The 23,018-nt window shown below is 45.9% G+C and overlaps 1 protein-coding gene and 1 long non-coding RNA gene across 2 annotated transcripts; both read left to right on the top strand.

Annotated features, from left to right (window-relative positions):
• Positions 1-7,204: 7,204 nt before the first annotated feature.
• LOC109732909 (serine/threonine-protein phosphatase 7 long form homolog) lies at positions 7,205-9,189 on the top strand. The gene is made up of 5 exons (XM_040399557.2): positions 7,205-7,285; positions 7,369-7,708; positions 7,804-8,217; positions 8,304-8,599; positions 9,039-9,189. Exons 2-5 carry the CDS (start codon positions 7,517-7,519, stop codon positions 9,046-9,048), a joined length of 912 nt encoding a protein of 303 aa, XP_040255491.2. The 5' UTR covers positions 7,205-7,285; positions 7,369-7,516; the 3' UTR covers positions 9,049-9,189.
• Positions 9,190-9,355: 166 nt separating this feature from the next.
• On the top strand, positions 9,356-9,921 carry LOC141042071 (uncharacterized). Its single transcript, XR_012203884.1, has 2 exons — positions 9,356-9,435; positions 9,515-9,921. It is a non-coding gene; the product is annotated as an uncharacterized lncRNA (long non-coding RNA).
• Positions 9,922-23,018: the final 13,097 nt, after the last annotated feature.

The raw sequence follows: 23,018 nt of genomic DNA, 5'->3' as shown, positions 1-23,018 counted from the left end.
AGTGAAATCTGATAGAGATAGATAAACGATAAAGTAAATATTTTGGTATATTTGGTTTATAGATCGGAAAGTAAAAGATTGCAAAATAGTAGATCGGAAACTTATGTGATGGAAAATAGACCCGGGGGCCATAGGTTTCACTAGAGGCTTCTCTCAAGATAGCAAATAATTCGGTGGGTGAACAAATTACTGCCGAGCAATTGATAGAAAAGCGCAACGTTATGACGATATCTAAGGCAATGATCATGAATATAGGCATCACGTCCGTGTCAAGTAGACCAAATGATTCTGCATCTACTACTATTACTCCACACATCGACTGTTATCCATCATGCACCTAGAGTATTAAGTTCATAAAGAACGGAGTAATGCATTAAGTAAGATGACATGATGTAGAGGAATTAACTCAAGCAATATGATGAAAACCCCATCTTTTTTATCCTCGATGGCAACAATACAATACGTGCCTTGCTGCCCCTACTGTCGCTGAGAAAGGACACCGCAAGATTGAACCCAAAGCTAAGCACCTCTCCCATTGCAAGAAAAACCAATCTAGTTGGCCAAACCAAACTGATAGTTCGAAGAGAATTACAAAGATATCAAATCATGCATAAAATAATTCAGAGGAGATTCAAATAATATTCATAGATAACTGATCATAAATCCACAATTCATCGGATCTCGGCAAACACACCACAAAAAAGTTTTACATCGAATAGATCTCCAAGAACATCGAGGAGAACATGGTATTGAGAATCAAAGAGAGAGAAGAAACCATCTAGCTACTAGCTATGGACCCGTAGGTCTGAGGTAAACTACTCACGCTTCATCAGAAGGGCAATAGAGTTGATGAAGAAGCCCTCCGGGATCGAATCCCCCTCCGGCAAGGGGCCGGAAAAGGTCCCTAGATGGGATCTCATGGGTACAGAAGGTTGCGGCGGTGGAAAAGTGTTTTCGTGGATGCCTCTGGTGGTTTGGGGATATATGGGAATATATAGGCGAAAGAATTAGGTCAGGAGGTGCATGAGGGGCCCACAAGGGTGGGGGCGCGCCCTACCCTTGTGGGCCCCTAGTTGTATTCTGGTCCAAGAAAAATCATCGCGAAGGTTTTATTCCGTTTGGACTCCGTTTGGTATTCCTTTTCTGCGAAACTCAAAAACAGAGAAAAAACAGGAACTGGCACTAGGCTCTAGGTTAATAGGTTAGTCCCAAAAATAATATAAAAATAGCATATTAATGCATGTAAAACATCCAAAATAGATAATATAATAGCATGGAACAATAAAAAAATAGATACATTGGAGACGTATCAAGCATCCCCAAGCTTAATTCATGCTCGTCCTCGAGCAGGTAAATGATAAAAATAGGATTTTTGATGTGGAATGCTACCTAACATATTTATCCACGTAACTTTCTTTATTGTGGCATGAATGTTCAGATCCGTAAGATTCAAAATAAAAGTTTAATATTGACATAAAAACAATAATACTTCAAGCATACTAACAAGGCAATTATGTCTTCTCAAAATAACATAGCCAAAGAAAGCTAATCCCTACAAAATCATATAGTCTCGCTATGCTCCATCTTCATCACACAAAATATTCAAATCATGCACAACCCCGATGACAAGCCAAGCAATTGTTTCATACTTTTGATGTTCTCAAACTGTTTCAACTTTCACGCAATACATGAGCGTGAGCCATGGACATAGCACTATAGGTGGAGTAGAAGGTGGTTGTGGAGAAGAAAAAAAGAAGGAGATAGTCTCACATCAGCTAGGCGTATCAACGGGCTATGGAGATGCCCGTCAATAGATATCAATGTAAGTGAGTAGGGATTTCCATGCAACGGATGCACTAGAGCTATAAGTTTATGAAAGCTCGAAAAGAAACTAAGTGGGTGTGCATCCAACTCGCTTGCTCACGAAGACCTAGGGCAATTTGAGGAAGCCCATCATTGGAATATACAAGCCAAGTTCTATAATGAAAAATTCCCACTAGAATATGAAAGTGACAACATAGGAGACTCTCTATCATGAAGATCATGGTGCTACTTTGAAGCACAAGTGTGGTAAAAGGATAGTAACATTGCCCCTTCTCTCTTTTTCTCTCGTTTTTTATATGGGCCTTCTCTCATTTTTTGGCCTCTTTTTTTCATCTGGAGTCTCATCCCGACTTGTGGGGGAATCATAGTCTCCATCATCCTTTCCTCACGTGGGACAATGCTCTAATAATGAAGATCATCACACTATTATTTACATACAACTCAAGAATTACAACTCGATACTTAGAACAGAATATGACTCTATATGAATGCCTCCAGCGGTGTACCAGGATGTGCAGTGAATAGAGTGACATGTATGAAAGAATTATGAAAGGTGGTTTTGCCACAAATACGATGTCATCTACATGATCATGCAAAGCAATATGACAATGATGGAACGTGTCATAATAGACGGAGCGGTGGAAAGTTGCATGGCAATATATCTCGGAATAGCTATGGAAATGCCATAATAGGTAGGTATGGTGGCTGTTTTGAGGAAGGTATATGGTGGGTGTATGGTACCGGCGAATGTTGCGCGGCACTAGAGAGGCTAGCAACGGTGGAAGGGTGAGAGTGCGTATAATCGCTAATTTTTTTTAAATAATACATTTTTTGTTTAAAATTACAGAAATAATACGCAGAATAAAGAATTTACAAGAATAATACACCGTCGGCCCACTGCAGGCCGACTGAGCCCAGTCGGCCCACAGCAGGCCGATCGGCTATCAGGAGGCCGACTGTAGGCCGGGCAGCCACACGGCGGCCTGTGGTTGGTCGTGCCACGTCGCGAGGGGGGAGGCAGTGGCCTGTCGGCGTGGTGCGCCCCTGTCGGCGTCCCGCAGGCCGATCGGCCACCTGGTGGCCGACAGGGTGCGGCCGACCTGACGCGCGCAGGCCAGCCCGCCCTTATCCTCTCCTTCCCTCTTTCTTTCCTGCTTTGTTTTTCTCCTTCCCTGCCCATATCCTCTCCTTCCTCCATTCTTCTTCTCCCGTTGCTCCTTTCTTCTGTGTTCTTCCTTCTCCTCTCTCTACAGAAAAATGGCACCCATTTGTGCACCTAAATGAGCTACATTTTCGCGATTTTGGCACCGTGAATGGGTTCAACTCATTTAGGGCAGCGAAAAGAGGTGTCGATCTACTGACGGGGTAGCTCGTGGTGGTCGTGGTGAGCATTTTGGTGGAGGTGGTGGTGGTGAAGTTGGGGCAGTGTTCGTCGTTGGGGCAGTTGGGGTGGTGAGGTGGTGGTGGTGGTGGAGGTCGTGGAGGTGGTGGAGGTGGTGGTGGTGGAGGTCGTTCGTCGTTCGTCGTTCGTCGTTCGTCGTTCGTCGTTCTTTGTTCGTGTTTCTTCGTTCTTCGTTCTTCGTCCGCACGCACGCCTCAAGGGTATATCTCAGCCCTCATTTTATTTATCGTAGGCGGTCCGGGATTATACGTAAATATTGTTATTTTCCGCGGTAGTATACGTAAATATTTGTGTGCAATTATTGTTTTTTGGCCCGGTAGTATACGGAAATATTGTTATTTGCCCCGGTAGTATACGTAAATATTATTCGTTCGCACGCACGCTTCGTTTGATGTGAAAATAAATTTGTGTGCGATTATTCGTAATATAGTTGTAGGTGTGTGAATTGTATTAGTTGTTAGTGGGATAATAAGTTGTTGCTTAATACTTGACACGTACACAGTTGCGGGATAAGAAGTTGGAAACATGAATAAAAACTTGGAAAGAAGAGACAAGTTTTTTTTTGAAGAGTTGGGGTCGGCATGTGCATAGCAAAACGAATAATATTACATGTTAAAAACGATGTTAAAAAATAGAGTTGGAAACATAATAAAAATTTAAAAAACGATGTTAAAAAAAAGAGTTTGAAGAGTTGGGGTCGGCGGCATGTGCATAGCAAAACGAATAATATTATTTGAGGCCTATTTATTATTAGTAAACATGGGCCTATTTATTATATTATTTACTATGGTCCTGGTAATATATATATATATATAGACATGTCTAATACTTGTATTTCGATGTTGAAAAAAAATAGGTGAGTCGAGATGTCCGATGTAGTGAAGTTGAGATTTTACTATGGTCCTGGTACTGTCCAAACAAATGAGTTCGGAGCAGATCTGAGTGAATTTACTCACATAGAGGTTGCAATCAGCGCACCACAAACATGGTCTGTTAGTCAGTTGAAAGAATGGATTGCGGCAAGTTTAGGTCTTGATACTGAAACAAACACCGTCGGTGTTCATGCATTGTGGACACGGTCAAGTTCAAAAATTTACTCTTATTTGAGGCCAATAGAGGGAGACTCCGATTGGGTGCGGTGGTTACAAGGTTGTGAACGAAGGGGATGCAATCCTGTTGCTTTAGTGCTTCCCGTCGTGCAGGAGGTCACTGCACATGAAGGGGAGGGTGGCTACGAAGGACAGAGCAGTCATGTAGAAGGAGGAAATGCTTATGGTTACGACCAAGGACAGAGCAGTCAGGTAGAAGGAGGAAATGCTTATGGTTATGAACCAGGGCAGAGTAGTCAGGTAGAAGGAGGAAATGCCGATGGTGATTACAATGGCGAGGTGGACGCTGACGAGGTAGATGGGCACATGCAGAACCAGATGGAAGAATAAGACACCGATGTTGAAAGGGGTCATGCCGATGATTCTGACGAGTCAGATGAAGAAGAAAATGCAGAGGAGGTCCCGAATCCTGCATGGTGGAATCATGACTTATCATCTGCAATGACCGTGAATGATGGACATGATTCAGCCTGGCAATATCACCAGAACAATATTGCGACGGGTGCTATGTATCCGAACAAGCAAGCCCTGAAGGATGCAATAATTAATTGGGCAATGTCCACGCAAAGGGTTTTCAAAGCTGAGGTGTCCAGTCAGAAATTCCTCACAATGGTATGCAAGAATGCAGATTGTCCCGCAAGGGTGCACGGCTTTCTCCCTAAGTATGGCACAAGTTGGGTGATAAGTGACTTAGTTAATCACACTTGTCTTATTCCCTGCATCCCTCAAGATCATGCCAACCTTTCATCCACGCTTATTGCTCGACTGTTTTACGATGAGATAGTGCAAGGCAAAGCTATGGAAGTGAAGGCAGTGCAGACAAAAGTGTTCGCCAGGTTGAAGTACATAATTTCTTATGGCAAGGCTTGGAGGGCTAAGCATGCAGCGCTTGAGAGGATATTTGGTTCTTATTTTGATGCATATGACTCTGTTGTCCACCTCCTCCACACCCTGAAGCAGCGGAATCCAGGCACCTATATCGATATCCAAGACATGTTCATGCCAGAGTTCCCAACTGTGAGGGTTTTGCATCGTCTCTTCTTCTCTTTCGGTGTATGCATCGAAGCTTTCAGGCATTGCCGACCGGTGATATGTGTTGACGGTACTTTTCTCACAGGCAAGTACAAGGGTCAGATACTGACAGCCATAGGTCAAGACAGCCAAAATCAAGTCGTCCCACGGGCATTTGCTTTTGTGGAGAGTGAGAACATTGAAAGTTGGACATGGTTCTTCAGGCAGTTGAAAATATCAGTTGTCAAGGAGAAGCCGAATGTGTGCATCCTTCATGACAGGCATGCAGGTATACTCAGTGCGATAAGGACACTGACAAACCCAGGCCCTGAGGAACAAGTTCCATGGCAGGACTTGCAGTGCCGTTGGTGCATGCGCCATCTCGGGGCTAATTTCTTCTCGCAGTTTAGAAATAAGAACCTGATGAATCTGTTCAAAAAACTCTGCAAGCAGAACCAGTTATGGAAGTACAATTTGATACACGACAGACTTAATGTGTGCACGCAGAGACACGTGAGGGACAGGAAAGCTGCAAGAGATGCAGCGGTGAGGGCACATGTTGAAGCAGTAGCTGCACAGTTGGCAACAGGAACAGCGGCCGTGGAGGAGGAGGCTGTTGGGCTATGTGACCTGCCAGGCTTTGACCCACCTGGTACTAGGAGAAGGCTCGGGAGGTTGATTAAAACCTTCGAGCAGTGGATAGAGCATGAGCCTCTGGAGAGGTGGTCTTTGCTACATGACACACATGGAGCAAGGTACGGTGTCATGACAACGAACCTCGCGGAAACATACAACTTTGTCCTCAGAGGAAACCGGGCATTGCCACTTACAGCCATCGTTGAGGGTATTTTCTATGGCACCGTCAAGTATTTCAGAGACAGACGTCAAATAGCAGAGCAGCATATCTTGAACAACCCAAATACACGGTACTGTGAAAGAGTCACGAAGTACATGGACAACAAGATGCAAAAAGCTAGGTCACACACTGTAGTCGCCATCGGTAATTAAGAAAGAAGGTTTGAGGTCCGCTTAGCCAACAACAAATTCGGATGTGCAAATGAGTTGAGGACGCATGAGGTGAAAATTGGCAATGAAGCCTGGCCAACGTGTGAGTGCACATGCAATAAACCGAAATTGCTTCACCTACCTTGCTCACATGTACTTGCTGCTTGCGGGCAGCTTCGAATGGACGCAATATCGTTTGTGTCTCCATATTTTCTGAAAGAGGTTGTCCTCAATACCTGGACAGGTGAGCTGATGGGTTTTCGAGCAATGGGTAATTTCAACAGCTTCAACCCCGCCGATAGGCGTTACATTCCAAACCCAGAGCATATGCGTACAAGTAGAGGCAGACGGCAGTGTCAGCGCATCCGAAATGATATGGATGAATCTGAAGCAGGAGGTCCGACTAGGCAATGCATTCTATGCAATGAATTTGGCCATAGGGACACTAATTGTCCCACTTTCGTCACTGGGCGTGGACGAGGCAACCGGGGAAGAAGAGGAGGTAGAGGTAGTAGAGGAGTAAGGGCGAGAGGAAGAAGCTAAGCTAGCACTAGTTTGTTCTGAATTTATAATAAGTGTGCTGTGGCACTATGTTCTGAAATTTGTATTAAGTGTGGCACTATGTTCTGAATTTTTATTAAGTGTGACACTATGTTCTGAATTTTTATTAAGAGTGCCACTATGTTATGAATTTTAATTAAGTGTGCCACTATGTTATGAATTTTTATTAAGTGTGGCACTATGTTCTGAATTTTTATTAAGTGTGGCACTTTGCTCTGAATTTTGTAAGTGCGGGAATGTCGGGATTGTGGTTGCTGAATGGGGACATTGATAAGGGTCACCGTGGTGCGATATGGTATGAGCGCAAGCTTGAGCCTCTCGTCACTCGCACTCCTAAGGAAAACTGGAAGATACACTCAGGATGGCTTCAGCGGTACGTGCTTTATTAATTTGCACACTGACATGCATATTAATGGTTGAAATGGGAGATAGTAACTGAAAAGTTCTCTGATGAAGGTTGAAATGGGCCGGCCTTTTACCTTTCGCGCGTCTGGTTGAGTCTATCCCGGGTGAGAAACGCGTCGCCATCGATGGGTCTTTGCTGAGCTGCTTAGTGGACCGTTGGAGGCCAGAGACCCACACGTTTCACTTCAGATGGGGAGAGATGGCTCCTACTCTGGAGGATGTGTCACTTTTGCTGGGACTACCGTTGGCAGGTCATGCCGTAGGACCGTTGGACGCACCGGCTGGTTGGGAGCGAGCTCTCACAGAACGTTTTCACGGTGTTTTTCCGGATGCTCCCGATCCGGTATGGGAGCATCACGGACCTAAGTATGAGTGGTTGCTAAATTTCCGGGTAATTTCCCCTACCTATTCTCTTCAAGTTATCGCGCATAAAATTGTACAGAAAATAATTGCGGCTTACTAAAACTTTCTCTTCGCTTAATGCAGATCCAGAACTTCCGGGCGCCCTTGACTGCGGAACAGATCACTCGGAGCCTCGAGGCCTACTTACTGTGGCTTTTCGGCAAGGTGATGTTCACGGAGAACCATGTCACCACTATCAGCGCCCTCTACATCCCTATGGCACTCGAGATAGCGAGCGCTCAGACGGCGGATCAGATCAGACAGAGGAGTTGGGGTTCGGCGGTGTTAGCGGCTACATACCGAGGTATGTGCAACGGTTGCCAGCTTACATCGAGAAAGCCAGCCCTTCTTGGATGCCCTCTATTCCTACAGCTGTGGTCGTGGGAGAGGTTCTCTATAGGGCGACCAGATGTACGGGTTCATGAGCCTATAGACGCCATGTTTGATGTTGAGGGCATCGACATGCCTACTTTCGGTCTGTGTTGGACTCGTCGCAAGGTATGCACCGTGTTGTAGTTTAATGCAACTTTTTCTGCACAAGAGATCGATCGATGCGAGCGGCTACTAACTATTATTCTCTGCAGAGACGCTTTGCTAGTGATCAGACCAGGAAGGCGTACACAGCATTGAACGAGCAGTTCGATGCGTACACCGGGGTAATCTGGCAGCCCTACACGGCAGCAGCCATACAAGCGAGATACCCTGCTGGTATGTCTGTGCTATGCACAAGGGACCGAGATTACTGGATGACAAAATCGAAGATCATCTTCGATGTCTTCGTCGAGGAGATGGCACAACAGAGGGTTATGAGGCAATTTGGTCTTCTGCAGTTGGAGCTACCTCCCCCTATAGAGAACCCGGTGCCAGCACACATCCACAGGTATTAACCAGTTTTTCAATGTTGCATTTTCTTTCATAGTACTCCATTCGAAGCTTTAGGTAATTGTTGAACACACACCACAATTTTAGGACGACAAGGAAGGGCATGAACAGGACAACTGCTGAATGGCTAGTTAGACTAGAGTCGTATGTTATAGAATGGGAGACAGCAAACACAAATCTATGGCACGAGAATCACAATTTCGATCTCGATGAATTCAATCTCTATTTGCGGCGCTACATGACCGGAACACGGTTACGCATTGTTGAGTACTCCCACCCAGAGGAGTTACCGGATCCTACTCCGTCGGATATGTACCCGAGCTATGATATTTCGGGCTCTAGGCAGTACGCGGTAAGATATTTTTTCTTTACGTAATGTTGTCACATACTTTGACGTGCAAGAGACAGACATTATTAATCGTCATGGAAATTTGCAGGCTACCTTGACACGCGAACTGTACGACGACGTGACCACCTTTGGACGATCACTATCGTCTGGACCTCTTCTTCAACATCGTCCAGTGGTACATCCCTTCTTGGAAAGAATTCAGAATAAGATACGGACTGTGTACGAGGCTATCACGTGCACCTGGAGAACCGATGTTGTTCAGCACGAGCAGGAGCAGCCGCGTCACTCCATGCAACGACATCAACCACGTCCACGCCTAGCACAGTAGCCGACAACCAGGCCACCCCGTCCTGACCAACCTGGCAGTTCTACGTGGCACCCGCAGCACTATGGTCCCACGTCGAGCTTCGTGTTTTCTCCACAGCCACAGCAGCACGGTCCCTCCAGTTTCGTGTTTCAGCCAGAGCAGACGTCACACCCAGCAGGTATGTGTCTTCATATTTATTGTTTTCAATATTAATTGACGCGACCTCATTCTTCATGATGAACCGTTCCATCGCGTAGGGGCCTATGGATATCAGGCGTCTATGTCGGCATCACATGATACGTGGGGGAGTGATCAACATCCCGAGGACAACATACAGGCTCAGATGTCGCAGCACACCCAGTGGATGAACATGTTTTCGACTCCTCCACCAGGCCCCACACAGGATACACAGCATGACCAGGGAGAGTCTGAGATTCCTCCTCGTCACGTTAGGGCACCCGACAGGTTGGGATGGTCCCCGATTCCAGATCCGGCTCCCCGCCAGGCCAGACGTCGTCACTGACGCTTCTATGTATCTGTATCAGTAGAGACATTACCATCTATTTCTGTGTAAGACTTATGTCTATTCTATGTATGAGACAAATGACTATGTACTTATGTACGAGACATATGCCTACTCTATTTTAGTACTCTGTTATCGGAACTACAAGATCATATGTAGATAGAACATAATATTCATACAACGAGACATTGTAAGCAAATAGATAGAACTACATCTAAATTAAATGGTACGTAACTGAACTCACAACATACAACATAAAAACTACATGAAGTCATCATCGTCATATGTTCGCGCCAACTTTTTCCCGCCATATGTTCGCGCCATCTTTTTCCCGCCACCCGTTTCCCGCCACCCGTTTCCCTCCACCCTTTTCCCGCCACCCGTTTCCCGCCACCCGTTTCCCGCCAACCCTTTCCCGCCATATCGCAGCCGTTCTTTCCCGCCATTTTCTCCTCTCTACCTATAAAACCCCCTTCAGACGGAGCTGCATAAGCATTGCAGTGTGCTGGTGGTAAATTGGAGCACTGTGGTGGAGGTGAAGCTGTTGTTCGTCATTCTTCGTTCGAGCCGGAGCACCGGCAGTTTGGTGGCCGTCGTTCGTCCTTCATCCTTCGCACGCACGCTTCAAGGGTATATTTAAGCCCACATTTTATTTTTCGTACGTGCTCCGGTAGTTTTTATTAATATTTTTAGATGTCAACTAATTAATTTGTCAATATTTGTAGTTGCTACGGCAAATATTCGTAATATAATTGTAGGAGGGTGAATTGTATTAGTTGCTCCATTAATATTCTGTAATATATAGCTTCGTAATATATAGACATGTCTAATATTTGTTAGTGGGGATATTAAGGGGTAGGGTAGGTACTCAATGCGATTTGTGTGTTGCAGATGGCTGAGAGTACTCAGTGGGTGCTTAGCCCTATTGTTCATGTCCAAGGCTTGTCTCCAAGTGTTGTGCAAGTTAGTGAAGTGGACCTCACTTTTGATTGGTTGAAGACTAAATTCATGTTGAAGCAAGGGTTGAAGGAAGACGATTTTGTGTACTACGTCAGCGGGAAGCATTCGGATGGCCCTGGGGAAAGAAAATTGATTGACATAACTGATGATGGCAAGATTCAAGAAATGCTGAGCGAATGGGAATGGAAAAGGGTTGTTCAGTTGCATTGCTATAGGAAACCGAGTTATATGTGATGCATTTGTCATTCGAGATCCGCCTCCCCGGCAGGCCAGACGTCGTCATTGCCGCTCCTATGTATCAGTAGAGACATTACCATCTATTTCTGTGTGAGAACTTATGTCTATTCTATGTATGAGACAAATGACTATGTACTTCTCTACGAGACATATGCCTACTCTACAAGATCATATTTAGATAGAACATAATATTCATACAACGAGACATTACAAACAACTAGATAGAACTACATCCAAATTAAATGGCACGTAACTGAACTCACAACATACAGCATAAAAACTACATGAAGTCATCATCGTCATCCTCGATCGATGCAGAACTCTTGCCCTTCGACGATGAAGAACTCTTGCCCTTCGACGATGCAGAAACCTTGCCCTTCGATGATGAAGAACTCTTGCCCTTCGACGATGCAGAACCCGGAAGCGGCGGCATGAAGATATCATCTTCGTCCTCGCTCTCCTCAGTCCATAAACATGGATTATTTGCTGCAATCCTTCTGAAAGTTTCACTCTTCGGCACCACTACCTTCTTCCACCTGTCATGCAACCTAAGAAGTTCTTTACGTACCTCCTCATAGGTCCTTTCAGGCCACCCAGAACTACATAATTGGTGAGCCAACTCATTCATTATGGTGTCACTACCGGTGAGTTTGTCCCATGGAACTATCCTATTATCCATCCTGAAATCGGTAGCTAGCCTCAGAAGAGTCCTGCTCATCCCAGGGTGAAAACTACGATCGAAAGGATAATGGGACATCTCAACTACACTACACTGCAATGCTTATTCAGCTCCGTCTGAAGGGGGTTTTATAGATAGAGACGAGAAAATGGCGGGAAAGAACGACTGCGGTATGGCGGGAAATGTTGGCGGGAAATGGGAGGAGGGAAACGGGTGGCGGGAAACGGGTGGCGGGAAATGGGTGGCGGGAAATGGGTGGCGGGAAATGGGTGGCGGGAAATGGATGGCGCGAAAAGCGCAGTTTGGAAATGTCGATAACTTTCAAAACAAATGTTCATCACAATGGAAAAAGTTCCCGCCTTTCAAAAAATGCATGCAATTTTTTTGGAAAATATGATAACAAATGGTTCGTGCCACTAAATGAATGTACGTCACCTTTGCTGGAAATATTCTCGTGTTTCCAAAAAATATCCATGACATTCTACAAAATGGTACTCCCTTCATCCCATAATATAAGATGATATTACAATCAATATACTCACATATCACGTGGGTTAACAAATGTTTAGATGGATCATGACATTTTAAGAAAATATTTGCGTGTTTCTAAAAAAAGTTTGTGAAATTTTCAGAAAAGCATTTTAAAAAATGTTGTGTGGTTTAAAAAATGGTATTTCCATTAAAAATGTATTTGAAGAAATGTTACCATGTATTCATAACGTGTTAAAATATATACTTTTAAAAAATATTCGCGGTAATATTAAAAATAGGCATGCACCAGTCGGCCCACAGCAGGCCAACTGAGCCTAGTCGGCCCACTGCATGCCTATCGGCCAACTGCAGGCCGACTGGACCCTGTCGGCCAACTGGGGGCCGACTGGGCTTGAATCTGCTGGCCGACAGCCCAATCGGCCAGCAGCAAACTGATGGGCCTCCAGTCGGCCTGCTGTGGGCCGACTGGGCTCTGTCGGCCTGCAGTAGGCCGATGGTGTATTATTTTTGAAAAATCTTTTTTTGCATATTATTTCTGTAATTTTTTTAAAAAAATGTATTATTTAAAAAAAAATAGCCGTATAATCCATGGACTCAGCATTAATCATAAAGAACTCACATACTTATTGCAAAAATCTATTAGTTATCAAAACGAAGTACTACACGCATGCTCCTAGGGGGACAGATTGGTGGGAAAAGACCATCGCTCGTCCCCGACCGCCACTCATAAGGAAGACAATCAATAAATAATTCATGCTCCGACTTCATTACACAACGGTTCACCATACATGCATGCTACGGGAATCACAAACTTTAACACAAGTATTTCTCAAGTTCACAATTACTCACTAGCATGACTCTAATATCACCATCTTCATATCTCAAAACAATCATAAGGAATCAAACTTCTCATAGTATTCAATGCACTATATATGAAAGTTTTTATTATATCCCTCTTGGATGCTTATCATATTAGGACTAAATTTATAACCAAAGAAAATTACCTTGCTGTTTAAAGACTCTCAAAATAATATAAGTGAAGCATGAGAGTTCAACAATTTCTATAAAATAAAACCACCGCCGTGCTCTAAAAATATATAAGTGAAGCACTAGAGCAAAATTGCCTAGCTCAAAAGATATAAGTGAAGCACATAGAGTATTCTAATAAATCACGATTCATGCGTGTCCCTCTCAAAAGGTGTGTACAACAAGGATGATTGTGGCAAACTAGAAAGCAAAGACTCAAATCATACACGACGCTCCAAGCAAAACACATATCGTGGTGAATAAAAATATAGCCTCAAGTAAAGTTACCGATAGACGAAGACGAAAGAGGGGATGCCTTCCCGAGCATCCCCAAGCTTAGGCTCTTGGTTATCCTTGAATATTTCCTTGGGGTGCCTTGGGTATCCCCAAGCTTAGGCTCTTGCCACTCCTTATTCCATAGTCCATCAAATCCTTACCCAAAACTTGAAAACTTCACAACACAAAACTCAACAGAAAATCTCATAAGCTCCGTTAGTATAAGAAAATAAATCACCACTTTTGGTACTGGTGTGAACTCATTCTTTATTTATAGTGGTGTAATATCTACTGTATTCCAACTTTTCCATGGTTCATACCCCCCAATACTACCCATAGATTCATCAAAATAAGCAAACAACACATAGAAAACAGAATCTTTGAAAAACAGAACAGTCTGTAGCAATATGTAACCACCGAATACTTCTGTAACTCCAAAAATTCTGAAAATTTAGGCAAACCGAGGCAACTTGTATCTCAATATTGTGTAAAAAATTCAAGAATTTAACGCATTCCAGAAGCTCAGATCAATTCTGTCACTGGGCGCAATATTTTCTATTTTTCAGCAAGATTAAATCAACTATAACCGTAAGCCATCCCAAAGGCCTTTGGCACAAACACTAACTAAAACACAAAAACCACATCTAACCAGAATCTAGATGAATTATTTATTGCAAAACAGAACCTAAAAAACAAAAACAAAAATAAAATTGGGTTGCCTCCCAACAAGCGCTGTCGTTTAACGCCCTTAGCTAGGCGTTGAGATTTCAATGATGCTCACATGAAAGATAGTAATTGAAACACAAAGAGAGCATCATAAAAAAAACATGTGACAAATGATTTTAAGTCTAACATGCTTCCTATGCATAGGGATTTTGTAAGAAAACAAATTATCAAGACAAGCAAAAATTACCATATGCAAGGAAGAAGTAAGAAACAGAAGCAATCTCAACATAACGAGAGGTAATTTAGTAACATGAAAATTTCTACAACCATATTTTCGTCTCTCATAATAATTACATGTAGGATCATAATCAAATTCAACAATATAGCTATCACATAAAATTTTCTCTTCATGATCCACATGCATGCAAAGTTGACACTCTTCCGAAATACTGGGGTATCATAAAATAAAGTCATGACCTCTCCGAACCCACTTTTATCAAAAACTTCATAAGATTGAACATTATCCAAATATGTGGGATCTAAAGTTGACACTCTTCCAAACCCGCTTTCAATATTATTGCAAACATCATTATCAATCTCATATTCATCATGGGGCTTAAATAAATTTTCAAGATTATAAGAAGAATAATCACCCCAATCATGATCATTGCAACAAGTAGTGGACCTAGCAAAACTAGCATCCCCAAGCTTAGGGTTTTGCATATCATTAACACAATGGACATTAATGGAATTTATAGTAATATCATTGAAATCATGCTTTTCATTCAAGGAGCTATCGTGAATCACTTCATAAATTTCTTCTTTCAACACTTCATCACAATTTTCGGATTCACGAATTTCAAGCAAAACCTCGTAAAGATAATCTAGTGCACTCAACTCACTAGCAATTGGTTCATCATAATTGGATCTTTTAAAAATATTAGCGAGTGGATGAGGATCCATAAACTTTGCTTCTAATTTTCAATAAACACACAATTATACCAAGCAAACGAGCAAACAAACCAAGTAACACATGAGGGCAAAAGATGAACGAAAGAAGGCGAAGAAAAGGAAAATCTTTTCGAAAATTGTTTAGAAGTGGGGGAGAGGAAAACGTGGGGCGAATGGCGAATAATGTAATGCAAGAGATGAGAGTTTATGATGGGTACTTGGTATGTGTTGACTTGGCGTAGATCTCCCCGAAAACGGCACTGGAAATTCTTCCAGCTACTTCTTGAGCTTGCGTTGGTTTTTCCCTTGAAGAGGAAAGGGTGATGCAGCAAAGTATAGATAAGTATTTCCCCTCAGTTTGAGAACCTAGGTATCAATCCAGTAGGAGACAACGCACAAATCACCGAATACCTGCACAAACAATCAAACAACATGCACCCAACGCGATAAAGGGGTTGTCAATCCCTTCATGGTTACTTGCAAAAGTGAGATCTGATAGAGATAGATAAACGATAAAGTAAATATTTTTGGTATTTTTGGTTTATAGATTGGAAAGTTAAAGATTGCAAAATAGTAGATCGGAAACTTATATGACGGAAAATAGACCCGGGGGCCACAGGTTTCACTAGAGGCTTCTCTCAAGATAGCAAATAATACGATGGGTGAACAAATTACTGCCGAGCAATTGATAGAAAAGCGCAAAGTTATGACGATATCTAAGGCAATGATCATGAATATAGGCATCACGTCCGTGTCAAGTAGACAGAAACGATTCTGCATCTACTACTATTACTCCACACATCGACCGCTATCCAGCATGCTTCTACAGTATTAAGTTCATAAAGAACTGAGTAATGCATTAAGTAAGATGACATGATGTAGAGGAATTAACTCAAGCAATATGATGAAAACCCCATCTTTTTATCATCGATGGCAACAATAAAATACATGCCTTGCTGCCCCTACTGTCACTCAGAAAGGACACCGCAAGATTGAACCCAAAGCTAAGCACTTCTCCCATTGCAAGAAAAAACCAATCTAGTTGGCCAAACCAAACCGATAGTTCGAAGAGAATTACAAAGATATCAAATCATGCATCAAATAATTCAGAGGAGATTCAAATAATATTCATAGACAAGCTGATCATAAATCCACAATTCATCAGATCTCGGCAAACACACCGCAAAAAAGTTTTACATCGAATAGATCTCCAAGAACATCGAGGAGAACATGGTATTAAGAATCAAAGAGAGAGAAGAAGCCATCTAGATACTAGCTATGGGCCCATAGGTCTGAGGTAAACTACTCACGCTTCATCGGAAGGGCAATAGAGTTGATGTAAACCCATCCGCGATCGAATCCCCCTCCGGCAAGGTGCCAAAAAAGGTCCCTAGATGGGATCTCATGGGTACAGAAGGTTGCGGCGGTGGAAAAGTGTTTTCGTGGATGCCTCTGGTGGTTTGGGGATATATGGGAATATATAGGCGAAAGAATTAGGGCAGGAGGTGCACGAGGGGCCCACAAGGCTGGGGGCGCGTCCTACCCCCTGGGCGCGCCCTCCGTCCTTGTGGCCGCCTCGTGGCTCCTCCGACTTCATCACCAAGTCTCCTGGTTGTCTTTTGGTCCAAGAAAAATCATCGCGAAGGTTTTATTCCGTTTGGACTCCGTTTGGTATTCCTTTTCTGCGAAACTCAAAAACAGAGAAAAAACAGGAACTGGCACTGGCCTCTAGGTTAATAGGTTAGTCCCAAAAATAATATAAAATAGCATATTAATGCATATAAAGCATCCAAAACAGATAATATAATGGCATGGAACAATCAAAAATTATAGATACGTTGGAGACATATCAATGCGTTGCTTCGTAAGGGGCTGATTTGGATCCATATGTTTCATGCTATGGTTAGATTTATCTTAATTCTTCTATCGTAGTTGTGGATGCTTGCGAGAGGTGTTAATCATAAGTGGGAGGCTTTTCCAAGGAAGGACAGCACCCAAGCACTTGTCCACCCACATATCAAATTATCAAAGTAACGAATGCGAATCATATGAGCATGATGAAAACTAACTTGACAACAATTCCCATGTGTCCTCGGGAGCGCTTTGCTTTACATAAGAGTTCGTCTAGGCTTGTCCTTTGCTACAAAAAGGATTGGGCTACCTTGATGCACCTTGTTTACTTTTGTTGCTTGTTACTCGTTACGAATCATCTCATCATACAACTATCTGTCACTGATAATTTCAGTGCTTGCAGAGAATACCTTGCTCAAAACCGCTTTTCATTTCCTTTTGCTCCTCGTTGGGGTTCGACACTCTTACTTATCGAAAGGAATACGATAGATCCCCTATACTTGTGGGTCATCAGCAGGTCTGGGTACCCCTGATCCCAGAATGTCGACAGTAGCCCCCGGGCCCAAGGCGCGCTCGGGCTGGCTTCGAGGTGAAGCCAAGGGGCAAGGGCGAAGCAATGCGGGCCCCAATCGCCTGCGGGCCAGGTTTGACGCACGACGGGACGTGGACACCTCCACTTCGCGACGTCGCCTTGGCAACGGCCCAGGCTGACAGAAGATTAGTGCACACCTACAGGGCCATCATTGCTCGAATGCGAAGGGTCGCTGGTTGGCCTCCGATCGCCTATAAGAGGGCGAGTGAGACGGAGCCCCCAACCCATCTTCATGTTCTCGCTCCCCCATTCTGCACGCTTGCCATAGCATCCATGGCGCTGGTGAGAAGGTTCTCAGCTGCCGAGAAGGGGAAGGCTCCACAGGATGAACCAGGATCACCCCCGCCGAAGAGAGGGCGAGGCCGTCCTTGCAAGATTACCACGACGCCCGTGGCGGCCCCTCTCCGATGCGAGCGTGCTCCGCATGGGGTACGCACCGGCTCTAGCACTCGCGGAAGGGGTCCTTCCCGTGGGGGTGGCCATGGGAGCCACGAAGGTCGAGGCCGAGGAGGGAGGCACGCGACAGCGGCCCGTCCTCTCCGCCCACCGATTCACACGGAGCCCACGGCACGCGAGTTCGTGGTGTGGGTGGTGAGGCCGCCAAGCACCTAGATCCATCTCCCACATTCCCTGGCGGAAGATCTATCAACGAGGGGGCCCGTCGAGCTGTGGCTGCAGCACGATGGCTACTGCAACCAGCACTCACGAGCGGAGGTTGAGGCCACCCTCTCTGGCTACGTCTACATGACCCGGGGATGGGGAGCGATCGCCCGTGCCTGCGGCTCGAAGGGGAGGCACGCCCTCCACTTCAAGTATGACCGGGCGACGACGCTCTTCTTCAAGGTCTTCGGGGAAGACGGCGGGCGCCTGGAATGCTGCCTGGCAGGCAGTAGCGGCAGCGGCGTCCACCCCTCTGACAACGGCGACCAACGGAGTGACGAGGCCCTCGGCAGTGAACTTGCCCTTGGCGACGTCTGTGACGTCTCCAGCAGTGGGGGCACCTCCCTCGGGGGGAGTTTAAGCGACGACGACTACAACGAGCCGCCACGTCACCGTGCCCGAGTCAAGGAGGAGGAGGACACTGACTAGGTGTCGCGACGCCAGAGCCGGCGCCTCCTGAGCTATGACCCTCGGCAGGCCGCCTCTTTTGTTCTTTTTCCTGCATTGAAGTCATGAAAGGCCCCGTGGGGGTGTGTAAGAACCATGGCTCTTGCACCTTTATCTCTAATGTTTCCAGCTTATGATCCTGGCTATGCTTGCGTCTCTCACTTGGGCGTGGATCCCTTTTTAATCTTACGGTAGCGTGTTGCTCTGCGTTGATAAGACCCAGTCCCCAGGTGAGCTTCAACCGTCGCTGGTATGCCAGGTTGCGATGCCGTGTGCAAAGCCAGGAGGTGAACGACCCGAGGTCCGGTAAGAGCTCCTGAGGCGTGATGCTCACGAAGTCCCTTTTGGCGCACAAGCGGCTCCCGAAAGATTAAAGAGGGGGTTTCCTTGCCCGAGCGAGGTCGCTAGAAAATAAGGTGTTAGTCGTAAGGCTCGTGCCCGGCGTGAGTAGGGTAACTTAGGTTAGTGCATTGGCAGCCCGCAGCGGCTCTTGGTTCGTGAGGGCGCACTTCTCTGGAGCTTCTGATCCTGTGGGCGTCTCCTGTTCTGAAATGAACCAGCACTAGTCCCGCTAGGGGTGCGTGAGAAATTTGACACTCATCATATTTCAAAAGAATCACCCGCGCTGCCAGACCGCACCCCTTTCCATCGTGCCCCCCCCCCCGTGAGGCGCACCACCCCCTTCTTCGCCCAGCTTGATGCTCTACGTCCGCAAGACCCGGCTTTCGAGCGGACCTTAGCCACCGCTGGTATGCCAGGTCGCGATGCCATGTGCAAGGCCAAGGGGTGAGGGCTTGAGAGCCTGTAGGAGCTCCTGAGGCGCGATGCGCACACTACAAAAAAAGACACATCCGTGACATTTAGGGCCGAACGAAATTTTTTCTATCATACTTATGACACTTCTATGACGATAATTGTGACAAAACCCAGTATCATCATAGATGTGGTGGGCTCCTACTTCTATGACAAAAAATCATGACAGAAAATGGGCTTTTCCTCCTGGACGGGCCGGAGACGCAGTTGCATGACATTCTTTGGGCCGTCCATGATGGAGAAAACCGTGGTAGAAGCGAGGGCGAGGAAAATATCGGGGGAGTTCCCGGTTATGGTGGGTGGTCGGGGGCCGAGCGATGCGCGTTTCTCTTGTACGTACGCGCGTGTGTGCGAGGCGTTGCGCTCTAACTGAACCCGAGCAAGGCGTTGGGCTCTAACTGAACCCGAGCGATTGCACTAGCTACGTTACTGAACCCGAGCAATCGATCGTTTGCTGTTAACTAAACCCAAGTGATTCCTTTGCTACTGCTGCTAACTAAAGCCGATCGATGTTGCCTCTGGATGAACAGTGAGCATTGTTGGGGGGGGGGTGGATGAACAGTTCCTGATGGGGGTTGGATGAACAGGACCCCGTGGTAGTAGAGGCCGTTGCCGCTGGATGAACAGGACACCGATCCATCGAGCCGGTTGGGGGTGGATGAACAGGACCCCGTGGGGGGCTGGATGAACAGGACCCCGTGGAGGGCTGGTTGAACAGTAGCCGGTGGAGGGCTGGATGAACAATAGCCTATGGAGGGGTGGTTGAAGAGGACCCCGTGGAGAGGGCTGGTTGAAAAGTAGTCGGTGGAGGAGTGGTGGAGGCTAGATGAACAGGAGCACGTGGATGAACAGTCGCAGGTGGAGGCTGGAGGAGGTCGACGGTGGATGAACAGTAGCCCGTGGAGGCTGGAGGAGGTCGATGGCTCAGATGAACAGTATCTTGTGGAGTCCCGTTTTGCGGTACGCCACACCCCTCCCGATAAACAGGACCCCCGTTTCGACCGTAGCGCTCCAACGCAAGTCCGTTTCCTCTGTTTTGCGGTACGTCACACCCCTCCCGATCAACAGGACCCCGTTTCCATCGTAGGAGGCCCGTTTCCTCCGTTTTGCGGTACGCTAGACCCCTCCCGATGAACAAGATCCCGTTTCGACCGTGGCCGGTCGAACACAAGGCCGTTTCCTCCGTTATGCGGTACGCCAGGCCTCGTTTCCATTGGCTGTTCCGTCCAAGCCGGTTGGCTCCCAATGAACAGCACGCGTTCCGTTGCATCCCGATGAAAACGACGCATTCCGTTGCCTCCCCATGACCACGACGACGATGCAGTTTCTCCGTTCCGACCTAGCCATGTACACGAGCCCTGGCCGTACATATGCACGAGTAGGCGTTTCAGACCCCGCCCATATGTACGTACATGGTTGTATTTACTTTCTTGCACCCTGGCCGCTGTACGTACGTGTACATGCCACGTGCGTGCCTCTACTACGACACGTGCCCTTCCTTGCACGTGCGTAGCCTGCAGACAGACCGATCGTATGTACGTACACGTTCGCGACCAGAATGACAACGCTACGTACGCTTCGACCGGGTGGGTCCCGACTGTCAGGCACTTCCTTGCGTGCGAAGATGTAGCTGGTGGGTGCTACCTCTTGAGCACTGCGTTGGTTTTCCCTTGAAGAGGAAAGGGTGATGCAGCAAAGTAGCATAAGTATTTCCCTCAGTTTTTGAGAACCAAGGTATCAATCCAGTAGGAGGCTACGCGCGAGTCCCTCGCACCTACACGAAACAAATAAATCCTCGCAACCAACGCGATAAGGGGTTATCAATCCCTACACGGTCACTTACAAGAGTGAGATCTGATAGATATGATAGGATAATATTTTTGGTATTTTTATGATAAAGATGCAAAGTAAAATAAAAGGTAAAGGAAATAACTAAGTGTTGGAAGATTAATATGATGAAGATAGACCCGGGGGCCATTGGTTTCACTAGTGGCTTCTCTCATGAGCATAAGTATTTTACGGTGGGTGAAAAATTACTGTTGAGCAATTGACAGAATTGAGCATAGTTATGAGAATATCTAGGTATGATCATGTATATAGGCATCACGTCTGAGAGAAGTAGACCGACTCCTGCCTGCATCTACTACTATTACTCCACACATCGACCGCTATCCAGCATGCATCTAGAGTATTAAGTTCATAAGAACAGAGTAACGCCTTAAGCAAGATGACATGATGTACAGGGATAGATTCATGCAATATAATAAAAACCCCATCTTTTTATCCTTGATGGCAACAATACAATACGTGCCTTGCTGCCCCTACTGTCACTGGGAAAGGACACCGCAAGATTGAACCCAAAGCTAAGCACTTCTCCCATTGCAAGAAAGATCAATCTAGTAGGCCAAACCAAACTGATAATTCGAAGAGACTTGCAAAGATAACCAATCATACATAAAAGAATTTAGAAGATTCAAATATTGTTCATAGATAAACTTGATCATAAACCCACAATTCATCGGTCTCAACGAACACACCGCAAAAGAAGATTACATCGAATAGATCTCCACGAGAGAGGGGGAGAACATTGTATTGAGATCCAAAAAGAGAGAGAAAGCCATCTAGCTAATAACTATGGACCCGAAGGTCTGAGGTAAACTACTCACACTTCATCGGAGGGGCTAGGGTGTTGATGTAGAAGCCCTCCATGATCGATGCCCCCTCCGACGGAGCTCCGGAATAGGCCCCAAGATGGGATCTCGTGGGTACAGAAGGTTGCGGCGATGGAATTAGGTTTTTGGCTCCATATCTGATCGTTTGGGGGTACGTGGGTATATATAGGAGGAAGAAGTACGTCGGTGGAGCAACAGGTGGGCCACGAGGGTGGAGGGCGCGCCTGGTGGGGTAGGCGCGCCCCCCTACCTCGTGGATTCCCTATTGGTTGCTTGACGTAGGGTCCAAGTCTCCTGGATCATGTTCGTTCCGAAAATCGCGTTCCCGAAGGTTTCATTCCGTTTGGACTCCGTTGATATTCTTTTTCTGCGAAACTCTGAAATAGGCAAAAGCAGCAATTCTGGGCCGGGGCCTCCGGTTAATAGGTTAGTCCCGAAAATAATATAAAAGTGAATAATAAAGCCCAATAATGTCCAAAACAGAAGATAATATAGCATGGAGCAATCAAAAATTATAGATACGTTGGAGACGTATCAGTGGGTCCCAGCAGTCAGGGGGCGAATCATTTTTTTTGCCCGTAATATGGACACACTTCCTTGCGTGCGAAGTTGTAGCTAGTGGGTCCCAGCAGTCAGGGGGGAAACTTTTTTCGTGAAATACGGTGGCCCGTTCGGTGGGTCCCTGCTGTCAAGTGGAGGCATCATTATTTTCCGCGTAATAAGGATGCACTTCCTTGCTGCGGCCGTGGACCCAGCTGTCAGCCTCTCCACGTACAGTACTCTTCCGATGGAAGTCGTTCCTTGACCACGTTGACCACGCCGCGCTGAGAGCACCAGGGCGGTGGACGACGGAGAGGCCTAGGAAGGGGAAGACACGGAGCCGGGGAAGACGCGGAAGTGGATGCACACACAAAGA

This window comes from Aegilops tauschii, chromosome 2 (assembly GCF_002575655.3).
Source record: "Aegilops tauschii subsp. strangulata cultivar AL8/78 chromosome 2, Aet v6.0, whole genome shotgun sequence".
NCBI classification, from domain to species: Eukaryota; Viridiplantae; Streptophyta; class Magnoliopsida; order Poales; family Poaceae; genus Aegilops; species Aegilops tauschii.
The sequence above is the reverse complement of the archived record's forward strand: the minus strand, read 5'-3'. Positions and strand labels throughout refer to the sequence as shown.